Below are 12,954 nucleotides of genomic sequence, written 5' to 3'. Positions count from 1 at the left end.
TGTCACCCTATGTACTATGTAGGTCTTAACAGTTTCTTTTTTTTTTTTTTGAATAATCAGATAAATCCAAGTGACGTACAAAATCCTGTTTAGCCAGGTAATAAGGTCTTTTCTCCAACCCCCTAAGAAATGGCCACGGGTTAAGGACTTACGACTCTGCTCTCACCCCCGTGCCCGAACACCCACACATACATTTTCCACTGTCATCTCTATGCGAAACTTGATGTACGACCTCCAGAAGCCACTGTCACTGTCTTCGCCTGAGCAGTCACTTTTAATTCTTATACCAGGAATAAGTAAAGTAGGGTGTGGGGGCAGGGTGGAATGCCAAAGAGATGAACCAATTATCCTAAAAGATCCAATGCCATTTTACATTAGCCTACTCTGAAATCAAGGAATGTACGAGACATGCCAGCTAGAAATGCCAAAGAGAGCTCTAAAGTGTTTTGCACTGATTTACCAAGTTAGTAGAAATGCAATTATTTGTAATTACGGTATCAATGTTATCTGAAACCCATTAACATCTTTCTCTGTGAACTGCACATATTAATCTGTGACTATATACAGGAGAATAGAACCATCTTACTGGTGTGAGGATAAATTCAACTTGCTGAAAATTCAGTACTTATTTATTTCAAAAGAATCAATTTCAATTCTAGATTTCCTTAAGCTTCCTGATTACAAAGTAATTTTAAAAGCTGAACTCATAGTTTACTTTTAGCCTTCTGTTTGCGCTATGAAACAAAAATAGATTTTACTAAAGGAGATGGCCAAAATCATTCTAAAAAATGTTTTGGGGTACTTCATTAAAAAAAAAAAAAACTTCATTTCTGAAGATCTTTCAAAAACAGGTCCTTAAAAATAAAACATATCAACAATTTTTTTTTTTTTTTGAGATGGAGTCTCACTCTGTCACCCAGGCTGAAGTGCAGTGACACGATCTCAGCTCACTGCAACCTCCACCTCCCAGGTTCAAGTGATTCTCCTGTCTCAGCCACCCAAGTACTTGGGATTACAGGCATGTGCCACCACACCCAGCTACATTCTGTATTTTTAGTAGAGACAGGGTTTCACCATGTTGGCCAAGCTGGTCTTGAATTCCTGACCTCAAGTGATCTGCCCGCCTCTGCCTCCCAAAGTGCTGGGATTACAGGTGTGAGCCACCACATCCAGCCATACCAACAATTTAAAGCAATATACCTTTTGTGCATTTTATTTGGAAAGGATAATCCAATCAACTTAGTTTCCCTTAGAAAAATACTTGATAATTCTGGACTCTAGCAATAATTCTAACAGGTTTAGTGAAGTTTATTCTGCTACTATCTGAATGTAGGGAGCTATTTAAAATTAATAAGGCAGTGGGAGAATGGTTAGACCATTTAGGAACAAATGGTTTTAAAACCTTTCGGAGGATTATGTATATTATGTATATGCTAAATCTACATTATGCATACCTCATGTGCCAATCAGCTTTTAAGGACCTCTTCTATTAACTACATTTGCAGTTTATTAGTTTAGTTTCAGCCACTTAAATTTAAAAAAAATTTTTGAAATTATACTTGTCAACAATTATTTACAACCTGGTAAACACCAACTTAACCAATCAATCAAAGTTAACATCATCAGTAATCAGACAGATCGATAGGATGTGCCTCCTGATATGATGCACCAGGAAGAACACATTACTTCTTTGGTATTCTTGGTAAAAGTACATAACCTGGGTCTAATTATAAAGAAACGGTGAGTGGAAAACCCAAAGTAGAATGTTCCTCAGAGTTTATAAAATAACTGGTCCATGCTATGCAATGTGTTGATGCCATGAAACAAAAAATTGTGGAACTGTTCCAAATTAATGGAGACTAAAGAGACATAACTCAATGCATGAACTTTCTCTTTTGCTATAAAGGACATTATTGAGGAAACTGATGAAATTTGAATACAGTTTTGGATCAATGTTAACTGCTGATATTGATCACTGTACTGTAGTTATGTAAGAGAATGCCTTTCTTTTTAGGAAATATACAATCAAAGTATTTAGGGATAAAAGGACATCATGTTTGCTACTCTCAAATAGATGAGAAAAGTTGATATAAGAGAGGATGTAAATGTGATAAAATATTGACATTCAGGAACTTGGGTAAAGAGCGTATAGGAATTCTTTGTACTCTTCTTGTAACTTTTCTGTAAATTTGGAATTATGCCAAAACTTTGAAAGGAAAAAAATACTATATAAGTACTCATATGTGTATTTTTTTAAAATAATAAAAATGAAACAACCTCCTTAATAGACTATAACTAGTACCTCTGAAGCTTTGCATGTTCAGTTACTTCTTAAAGGAGTCATATAATTTATTAAGTCCAAATAAGATAGGCTTTATTTCACCCTTAGCTCATTACTTTTTCACCCTTTACTCTCTCGATAGCATATAAGATAACAAAGTGAATATAAGCTAAGAAGGGAGTGCAAAACAGATGCCCTTGGAAGAAAGGTTAAGATTATACACCAGTCTATTTTGCTTCCTCTTCAAAATCAAGGTCACACAGCAAGTGGGACATATGGAAATAATCTGTGTTAGAGTTTAAAAGTTGGTGATTTTGCTTTATAAAAGCCTTCTTTGGGCCAGGTGTGGTGGCTCTCATTTGTAATCTTAACACTCTGGGAGGCCAAGGCAGGATGACTACTTGAGCCCAGGAGTTCAAGACCAGCCTGGGCAACATAGCGAGACCCCATCTCTACAAAACATTTCTTAAAAAATTAGCTGGGCATGATGGCGCGCACTGTAGTGCCAGCTACTCAGGAGGCTGAGGTGGGAGTATCACTTGAGCCCAGGAGTTTGAGGCTGTAGTGAGCTGAGACCATGCCACTGCAGTCCAGCCTAGGTGACAGAGCAAGACCCTATCTTTTTTTTTTTTTTTAAAGGGGCGGGGGAGGGGCTTCTTTTAAAATTACTATTAGTAAAATGGGTTTGGTTAAGTTTGATTTTTCAGGAGAAGAGGAATGTAAGTTTGATGAGAGTAAGGATTTGTGCCTGTCTTGTTTGCCAACATATTCCAAGTACCTAGATGGTGTCAGCACACAATAGGCTCTCAATATAGATCTGTGGAGAGAATGAATAAACAGTAACTACTGCACCAAGCAGGGTATACTGGTAGCTGAGTCTTAGTTTTTGCTTTACTTTGATCATTTTCTTGGTTTCAAGATATCTGGCAGCCTCTTGCATTGAGCTTTACTTCATTCACAGCAGTATATTCCTTTGCTAAGCTTTTTGTAGTCTTCTGTCTTTAAAATAACACTGACAAGATCTTAGAGGTGTTACAATGGCTTGAAAATCACTTTTTAAAATGAAGTGCTTTTCAAATGTTCTTAACCACTTACTTTTTCAATCTTGGTAAATGCCTTTCTATAGTCCATACGGCTTCCCAGGAATGTTGCCTATATATGAACTGGTAATACTGAATTACTAGCATTATCCTACATGCAACTGAGGCAGTGTAGAGGACAAAACAGTACCAATATTAAATAAAATGCTCCAGTCTCTCTTGTACGTATCTTTATTTTTTTAAAAATTTATTATTATTATTTTAGCTTAAGCATACCCTGAGATTATATGTATCTTTCAAAAGAAATGCTGAAGAAACAAACAAAACTCATTTAAACATTGGAAAGCATTCTGCTTGCTGGCCAAATAAAAGATTTCTCATTCCATGGTCTACGACACTATACCTAGTTGTAAACTTCTAAGTTCCTGGGAATGCTTACTTTACTGGAAGGAAAGGGCCCTTGGAACATTTTTCAGGCTCTTCTAGTGCTTCCATTTTTGCCTTCTTAGTCCTTTGAAGATTAGGACTAAAGAAATGAAGGGGGTGGAATCCAGCCAGGGTGCAGGGCTGGGGGTGGGAAGTGCAGGGCCCAAGGCCAGACCCCAGCAGATAAAGCCTAATCAGTCAGTCCCCACTTCCAACAGGGAGGAGGAGAACTTGGGTTAAAAAAAAAAAAAAAAAAAAGGAAGAAAAGGAACCTGAAGAACAGATAAGGGGAGAAAAGACAAAAGTAGCACAAAGCCAAAAGGGGGAAGATAAGTACTTTAATCTCAGTTAATCTTTTCAATAACCCTATAAGGTAGATACTCATAGTTCCTCACTGTGTAGACACAGACACTAAAACCTAGAGAAAGTAACTAAATGCCCAAGTCTATTTAGTAAGTTGTGGAGTTGGCACAGAAACATGGCCTGATTTTAAAGCAGGGTTTTCCTGGGTTTTTTTTTTTTTTTTGGTGGCAGGTAAGATCCTGACAGACTGCTTTAAATTCTGATAAAAATCTAGATAGCCTTGCTACCGAAAATGAAATATGCATGAATACACAACAAATTTAGAGGACTCAACAGAAAGGCATAGGGGATTTCCACACTTTGGAAAGGAGAAAAAGAATGCCTCCTGAAACTTAGCATCAAACTATTGATTAGAGAAATACAAAGTTACCAGCAAGAGGCAGGATGGCACACTGGACAGCATGAGATAGGATTAACTTTGTCAGATGTGTTAACACCATCTAAGAAAGGGCCCATCAGAGAGAGAAGGCTTGGTTCACTATGAAAGCTGAGAAGGTTAGCGGGACAGAGGAGGCTTGGTTCACCATGAAAGCTGAGAATGGTTAGCGGGACAGAGGAGGCTTGGTTCACCATGAAAGCTGAGAAGGTTAGTGTGACAGAGGAGGCTTGGTTCACCATGAAAGCTGAGAAGGTTAGTGGGTAGGGAAGTTGTTAGATTCCATGAAACACTGTCGAGGGAACAGAGGAACCACTGGGCAAGGCCGAGCTTGGTAAGAACTGGAGATTTTGGGGTATCAATGAGTGATGTCATTAAAATTTGCCAATTGAAAAAAAAATCTTTTCTCTGTTCAGATTTAACACTGGCTCAGAAACCTGCAGATTATAATTTGGCTACTCATGTGGGCCTCTCCTTTCCAGTGGAGAATATGCTGATTTGGTGATGTAATTTGCCATTTTAAATTAAGTGTGTCTTGATTATATATCTCATCGTGTCTGAGTTTGCTAAGTGTGGACCCACCTTAAAGACAGATATTCTCAGGGCTGATAAAAGCAGCAGAGCAGCCTGTGAGGCTGGGACACACGCAGGCCACACATAGGTAGATACACTGATGCCAGCCAGCCTTCCTCTGAGGACAACTGAACCTTCTGCAGCTTTTCCTATTGTGTTTCTACTGTGAAAGATACTTGGTCACTGCCCTTAAGACTCAATGCATGCAGTTTTCAAAGTGTAGCCCCTGGGGACCTCCCTTTTGAGGGTTTGTGAGCATGGTGGTTGGGAGGGTCTGTGAAGTCAACATTATTTTCATTGTAGTATTAAGCCATCATTTGTTGTTTTCACTTTCATTTTTACACAGGTATACAGAGGCTATGCGATGTGATATCACAACAGCCTCAATGAGAACACAGCAATGAGAATTCAGGTGTCACCTTTTAAGATGCACATAAAGAGGCTTGCAAAAACATAAAACACCACTTTCCTTGCTATTTTCTTCTTTTTGGAAATTGTCATAAGAACTTTTTTTTTTCCTTAGAGTTGGGGTCTTGCTCTGTCACTCAGGCTGGAGTGCAGTGGCTCAATCATAGCTCACTGCAGCCTCAAACTCCTGGGCTCAAGCGATTCTTCTACCTCAGCCATCCAAGTAGCTGGAACTACAGGCATGATCCACCACACCCGGCTATTTAAAACAAATTTTTTTTTACATACTGGTTCTCGCTATGTTGGGCAAGGTGGCCTTGGGCTCCTGGCCTCAAGCAATATTCCTGCCTCGGCCTCCAAAGGTGCTAGGATTACAGGTGTGGGCCACCGTGCCTGGCATAAATGTACGTTACAATAGATTTATTATTGTTACATTTCTTGGTTTTAATTTCTAATAGTTAGACTTAATGACCTTTTGACCTTTATGATGGTGTGAAAGTGATATGCATTCAGTAGAAACAGTACTTTAGTAGTCTCCAATAAATTCCATGAGATAGTCAACAATTTATTATAAAACAGTCTTTGTATTATTTTGCCCAAGTGTAGACTAATTTAAGAGGTCTGATCATGTTTAGGGTAGGCTAGACTAAGCTATGGTGCTCAGTAGATTTGACGCATTAAATGCATTTTTGACTTATGATATTTTCAATTTATGAGGGGTTTATCAGCATGTAGCCCCACTGTAAGTCAGGAAGGATCTGTATAGTAATTATAGGAGTGCAAAGGGATTCCAAGACTAACCAGTGGCTACAAGGCCCCAGACAGGCTGGCAAAGGGCCCTCTGCAAACTTGAGCTTCCAGAGGGTTCCATGAGCCAGGATCCCACTGAGACCAAAGGCTTCTCCTGGGCTCTGTTTGTTTTTCTTATGCATATCCACCCGTGGTTTTCCTTTATCTGTGTCTCACCTTTACTTCCATACAGTTCTGGAGGCAAATCATATGGCACAGGAAAGGTGGCCATTGGCTCCTGGCTGCCAGCAAAGAACTTCTGTTTCACTTTGAAACTGTCTAGACCCTGCAGACACACAGAGGAAATCTATGATTGCACCCCATTTTCTGAGTTTAAAAAAAAAAAACCAGAAGGCCCCAAGAAGCAATAATATCTTTATGGTACCTAAATAAAATTCAAATTATTTTGGAGCTATTTTCAATGTTCATAGGCAAATATATTTACAACCCCCCCGCCCCAAATTATTTTCCTTTCTAAACATAAGAGCTTTAATTTTCAGGAATTAAGTTATAGCAAAGTTTGCAAAAGTTTTCAAAGGATACAAAGAAACAAGAGAGACAATTTTGGATATGATAGCCCATTTCAACCAAACATTATGTACAGTTTGCAGGGAGTTTGTAGAACTCACTGTATAAAAATACCTCAAAATACTTCCAACATTGCTATAGTAACAGGCTGCCTGGAGTAAGAAGAAATAAAAGCTGCTTTCATGTATAATGAAAGTGTTCCAATATAATGTGACAGAAGTATAAAAATGAAAATTCTTTAAGACCTATCAAAATGGAAGGTTTATTCCAAGAACTCTAGAATAGGGTATTAATTTTAGATCTTAATCAGGGTGGAAGTGGAGGTTCTATATCTAGGCTGATGTTCACACTGCCACTTCCTTCCAACACAAGGCCTGCCGCAGTGCAGGTGCTTACCACATGACCGATGTGCCCCCTCGTGCTTCCATACATTGACCATCTCCTGCCCCTTCGTGGATCATCCTGGCATTCTGCTTGTCCGTCTGTCTCTCATTCCTTCTGTCCACCCATCCACACACATATCCACCCTTCAAATCCTCAATACGCACATACCCAACAGTGCTGATGTCTTAGGAACCCATAAAAAGAACAAAGACTGAGGTGCAACTTAGCAAGCGGAGGCTGGTCATGGGCAGTGTCAGAGAACACGGGGAGGTCCGTGTTGACAGGGCTTCAGATAATCTGGGTTCTAGACTTTTCTCTGGCATTTATTAAGCTGAGTAAATGACTGATGTCTGCACATTCGTTCATTCGACACTTTATTTCTCGAGTCCCTCTTCTGGGTCAGGCATGGTGTCAGACACTGAGTGTACAAGAGTTAACATAAACATCAATATCCTTGTCCTCATGGAGTATACAGTCTGGTGGAGGGACATCAAATACATCTATAAAAGTAAAATAAAAATTACTATTTGTGCTAAGTGCTGCAAAGAAAAGCAAAGGAATGCCATAAGAGAATAGCAGGCCTATTTTAGACTTGGCAGGAGCGGGTGATCAGTGGAAGCCTCTCTAAAAAAAGCAACACCTTTATTAAACTCTGAAAGATGAGTAGAGTTTGGTCAGGTGGGAGTGGAAAGAATTATGTTGCAGGTGGAGAGAACAGCATCCGCAAAGGCCCAGAGGTGGCAAAGAGCCTGGCAGGTCCCAGGGACTAAAACAGATGTTGAGTGGGACAGTTGGCCACTTTTATTAGGTTTCTTTTTTTTTTTGGAGACAGAGTCTCACTCTGTCACCCAGGCTGGAGTGCAGTGGTGTGATCTCGGCTCACTGCAGCCTCTGCCACCCGGGTTCAAGCAGTTCTCATGCCTCAGCCTCCCGAGCAGCTGGGATTACAGGCATGCACCACCATGCCTGGCAGATTTTTGTATTTTTAGTAGAGACAGGGATTCACCACGTTGTTCAGGCTGGTCTTGAACTCCTGGCCTCGAGTGATCCACCCACCCCAGGCTCTCAAAGTGCTGGGATTACAGGTGTGAGCCACTGTGCCTAGGTTTCAATTTCTGTGTTTGTCCGCATATTCTCATTCATAGGTGGGAACTGAACAATGAGAACACATGGACACAGGAAGGGGAACATCACACTCTGGGGACTGTTGTGGGGTGGGGGGAGGGGGGAAGGATAGCTTTAGGAGATATACCTAATGCTAAATGACAAGTTAATGGGTGCAGCACACCAGCATGGCACATGTATACATATGTAACTAACCTGCACATTGTGCACATGTACCCTAAAACTTAAAGTATAATAATAATAAAATAAAATAAAAAAAGTTCTGTGTTTGTAAAAGTGGGAAAGGCTGAGTGTGGTGGTTCACACCTGTAATCCCAGCACTTTGGGAGGCCGAGGCAGGCAGATCACTTGAGGTCAGGAGTTCAAGACCAGCCTAGACAACATGGTGAAACCACATCTCTAATAAATAAATACAAAAAAAAAAAAAAAACTGGAGTGGTGGTGTGTGCCTGCAATCTCAGTTACTTGGGAGGCTGAGGCAGGAGAATAGCTTGAACCCAGAAGGCAGAGGTTGCAGTGAGCCAAAATCACGCCACTGCACTCCAAGCTAGGTGACAGAGTGAAACTCCATCTCAAAAAAAAAAGAGTAAAAATGAGATAATCAAGCTTCTGGAGACATTACCATTTCTAACTTTAGCACCTAGCACAAGTCCTGGTACATAGTAGGTGTTCAAGAAATACCGATCTGTAGAAATGGAACTAAAGTTCCTTTCCTGCTTCCTTTATAAGTTTCTGCATAAGAGCAAATGGCACAACCTGTGTGAAAGTGTTTTGTGCATGTCAAGACCTACAGAAAGGTATGGGTTACAGCACTGATGAAGATGGTGATCAGTAATACAGTGAAAGGCAGGAGGTGGCAGATGCCAGGCACAAACTCTAGACAGAATAGGAAGAAGTGCCCTTCTTCTAGTCATTTTCCTTATCCAAGAAGAATAAGGAAAGGCTTTGTAGAGGATATTTTAGCTAGGGCTTGAAAAATTGGTGTAATTTTAATAAACAGAGAGATGATAGGGAAGAATACCAAGCGTGAGAACAGCATAATCAAAGGCAGGGTCAGCAAAGCACAGAGCAGGCACATCCCAGGAGGGCGAGGGCACTGACACAGAGGAGGGTGACAGGGAAGACACAGAGGAGGGGGACAGGGAAGACACGCAGGGCAGGCAGGCCAGCTCGGCAGCACCTGCCCCCAGGTTTCCCTGCTCACATGTTACCTTTGACACACTCTGGATCTGAGGAAGTCCCTAATTATCTCTTGCTTTTGCAGACTGCTTACTTGCTGTGTGGCTCTAAGCAAGTTACTTAGCCTTTCTGGGCCTTGGTTTCCTCGTTTATGAAATGAAGATGATATGAGCACCTAATTCATAGGGCTACTGTGAGGATATTTAAGTTATTTAACAATGACTGGCCCATGGTACTTATTCCAGGAAACAAATGAGTATAATTATAAGTATTTTCAGGACAATTCTCTGTGATGTAATCACTCCTATTTTACAGAGAAGGAAACATATTTGGAGGTTAAATAGTTGCCCAAGGCCACACAGCTATTAAAAGTGGCAAGGCCGGGCACAATGGCTCACACCTGTAATCCCAGCACTTTGGGAGGCCAAGGCGGGTGGATCACCTGAGGTCAGGAGTTCGAGACCAGCCTGATCAACATGGTGAAACCCTGTCTCTACTAAAAATACAAAAACTAGTCAGGCATGGTGGAGTATGCCTGTAATCCCAGCTACTTGGGAGGCTGAGACAGGAGAATCGCTGGAATCCAGGAGGCAGAGGTTGCACTGAGCCGAGATCGAGCCACTGTACTCCAGCCTAGGTGACAGTGATGAAACTCTGTCTAAAAAAAAAAAAAAAAGGCCGGGTGCAGTGGCTCATGCCTGTAATGCCAGCACTTTGTGAGGCCGAGGCAGGCGGATGACCTGAGGTCAGGAGTTCGAGACCAGCCTGGCCAACATGGAGAAACCCCATCTCTACTAAAAATACAAAAAATTAGCCAGGTGTGGTGGTGCGCATCTGTAATCCCAGCTACTTAGGAGGCTGAGGCAGGAGAATCACTTGAACCCGGAAGGCGGAGGTTGCAGTGAGCCAGGATGGCACCACTGCACTCCGGCCTGGGTGACAAAGCAAGACTCTGTCTCAAAAAAAAAAAAAAAAAAAAAAAAAAAAAAAAAAAAAAAATGGCAGGGCTGGAAATCAAACCGTCTTTCTGATTCTTGGTCCTACATTCCTTCCACCAAGCAAACAAATGGTCTCACATTCACCACCAGGAACTATGACAAAGGAAGAAATTCCTTGAAAATTTAAGGCAGGCAGGGTCAAGATGAGCCAAATTCTAGAAACCCTGGTATTTGGACATTTTAAAAAACAAAGAGGCTAGTGGCTGGGAAGTGATTCCAAGTTAATGATTATTATACTTTTATGGAGTTTCAGGTAAAAAATGACTTCTCTCTTCTTTAGCTCCTATTAGTCCTGATATTTTCAAATATATCGTGGCCACAGGTTATGGTTCTTTACAGCCTGGGCCCAGATCTGAGGCTGTGTGCTCGACCCATGATTCCACTTTGTGATATTCGACCTCAGATATGAGAAGGTTTGAACTATCCCTGTCTGACAGAAACCAATATGCTTTTATTTTGAATGCCATTTCTGATCCAAATTCTAGGTTATTACAAAAAAAAGTACTACTTTCCCCTTCAATCTGAATGTCAAATAATTTGAGGCTGTCTTCTAATTATCATTATTTATATATCACAGTGGTATCACTTGGCATTTTACAAAACAGAGGAAGGCACCCTCCCAGGCACAGATACTTAGAAGACAGTTAAGACAATACGTTTATAAAACACCAGGTGAGAGGGTGGACATATATCACACATGAGAAATTGCTGACTTTTCCTTTCTTCAGCTTTGGGAGTGAAAGCTGATTGTCGCTGTGATGATTTATGTTTAGCAGCTTAGCTCAATCATAGGGAACAGGAGGCATGCTTCAGTTTCAGTTAGAGATGTAATTTATGTTTTTATTTGCAGCTATCCGAGTAGCAACCTCAAGTGGTAAAACCCTACACAAGGCATCAGGCTTTCCTGGATAAAACAGTGATAGCAGCTGAACTTCCCAGAAGGGGCACACTTAGTCAAAGACCAACTAATTGGCAAGGAAGTAAATTACAGGAAGGTGGTGGCATCTTTCCTGCAAGGCAGTATAGGATCAACAACTGGAAGTGCTTCCAGCTAGGGGCTTAGGAAAAGCTTTGTGGAGAAGTGTAAACCTAACAGGACTTTGAAGGATGGGTTTTTGATAAGCAAAGGGCTGTTTGTGTGGGGCTGGGGGAATGCAGTTCAGAAGGAAAGAAAAGAGTGCAACGTCATCACAGAAGTGACATCAAGATTCTGATTTGGCTGAAAACCTATGGAGTATCAGCCCCTGCTTTCAACCTTCTGTTGAACTGTGTGGCTTACATGCTGTTGCTGCTACTGCTAATGTCAACTGCAACGTTTACTGAGACTTGCTAAGTACCAGGCACTGTTGTAAACACTTTATGGGTTATAATTCTTGATCTCACATGAGATCCTATGAGTTACATTGTTTCCATTGTACAACGAGAAAAAGGGGCCTACAGAAGTAGAATAAGGAGGCCAAATCTAACACAGCTTGTAAGCAGGATCCTAGCTCCTCTCTGTCTCGCTTCAAAGTTCATTCTCTTTCTCTCATTTTGGCTCCTAGAGATCTGAGGTCCCTAAGGGATCTGTCCAATGTGTTTCCCCATATTCTCTTACCAAGTTACTTCAGAGTCTCTGAGACAAAGAGCAGTAGATCCCAGGATCACACTGCTAGTAAAAAGGGGCCATTGCTGCTACAGCCTACGTGCATTAATATGCTAACAAATACTTGTGGGTGGCTGGAGCCTGGGGGACATGCTGTTCCAGCTCACAGTGGACCTTGATGTCACACAAAGGAGTCCGGACATCATCTCGTGGGCCAAAGATTGCTGCTGAGGGTTTAAGGGCAGAGGAACACAGACCCTGACATGTGGGTAGAAACCCAGCAGTAGCCTGAGATGGGGAAAACAGAGAGGGAAGGGTCAGTTCATCCAGGGGAGAGAGAAGGTGACAACCAGTAGGAACAGGCAGAGAAATTCTTGCCAGGAATGCTCATCATCACTGGCCATCAGAGAAATGGAAATCAAAACCACAATGAGATACCATCTCACGCCAGTTAGAATGGCGATCATTAAAAAGTCAGGAAACAACAGGTGCTAGAGAGGATGTGGGGAAATAGGAACACTTTTACACTGTTGGTGGGACTGTAAACTAGTTCAACCATTGTGGAAGACAGTGTGGCGATTCCTCAAGGATCTAGAACTAGAAATACCATTTGACCCAGCCAACCCATTACTGGGTATATACCCAAAGGATTGTAAATTATGCTGCTATAAAGACACATGCACACGTATGTTTATTGCAGCACTATTCACAATAGCAAAGACTTGGAACCAACCCAAATGTCCATCAATGATAGACTGGATGAAGAAAATGTGGCACATATACACCATGGAATACTATGCAGCCATAAAAAAGGATGAGTTCATGTCCTTTGTAGGGACATGGATGAAGCTGGAAACCATCATTCTCAGCAAACTATCACAAGGACAGAAAACCAAACA

At 41.3% G+C, this 12,954-nt stretch overlaps 1 protein-coding gene across 14 annotated transcripts in view; it reads right to left on the bottom strand.

The window, feature by feature from the left end:
• Positions 1–12,954, bottom strand: part of TDP1 (tyrosyl-DNA phosphodiesterase 1) — an 89,704-nt gene that overhangs the window by 5,039 nt on the left and 71,711 nt on the right. For 7 of the 14 annotated variants that reach the window (XR_010150820.1, XR_010150821.1, XR_010150822.1 and 4 more), the window contains one exon: positions 6,434–6,542. The exons of 3 other annotated variants lie outside the window; for them this stretch is intronic. Coding sequence is in view for 7 of the 11 variants with exons in the window: in NM_001246628.1 (NP_001233557.1) it covers positions 6,434–6,542 (109 nt within the window). In the remaining 4 variants the exon portion in view is untranslated. Of the gene's footprint in view, positions 1–6,433; positions 6,543–7,180; positions 7,669–12,954 lie in introns of those variants that run through there. 4 more of the 14 variants (XM_063792694.1, XM_063792695.1, XM_063792696.1 and 1 more) reach the window with 2 other exon arrangements.

The sequence above is a fragment of the Pan troglodytes genome, chromosome 15 (assembly GCF_028858775.2).
Source record: "Pan troglodytes isolate AG18354 chromosome 15, NHGRI_mPanTro3-v2.0_pri, whole genome shotgun sequence".
Classification (NCBI taxonomy): Eukaryota; Metazoa; Chordata; class Mammalia; order Primates; family Hominidae; genus Pan; species Pan troglodytes.
Note: the sequence above shows the minus strand (reverse complement) of the source record. Positions and strands in the feature narration are given on the sequence as shown.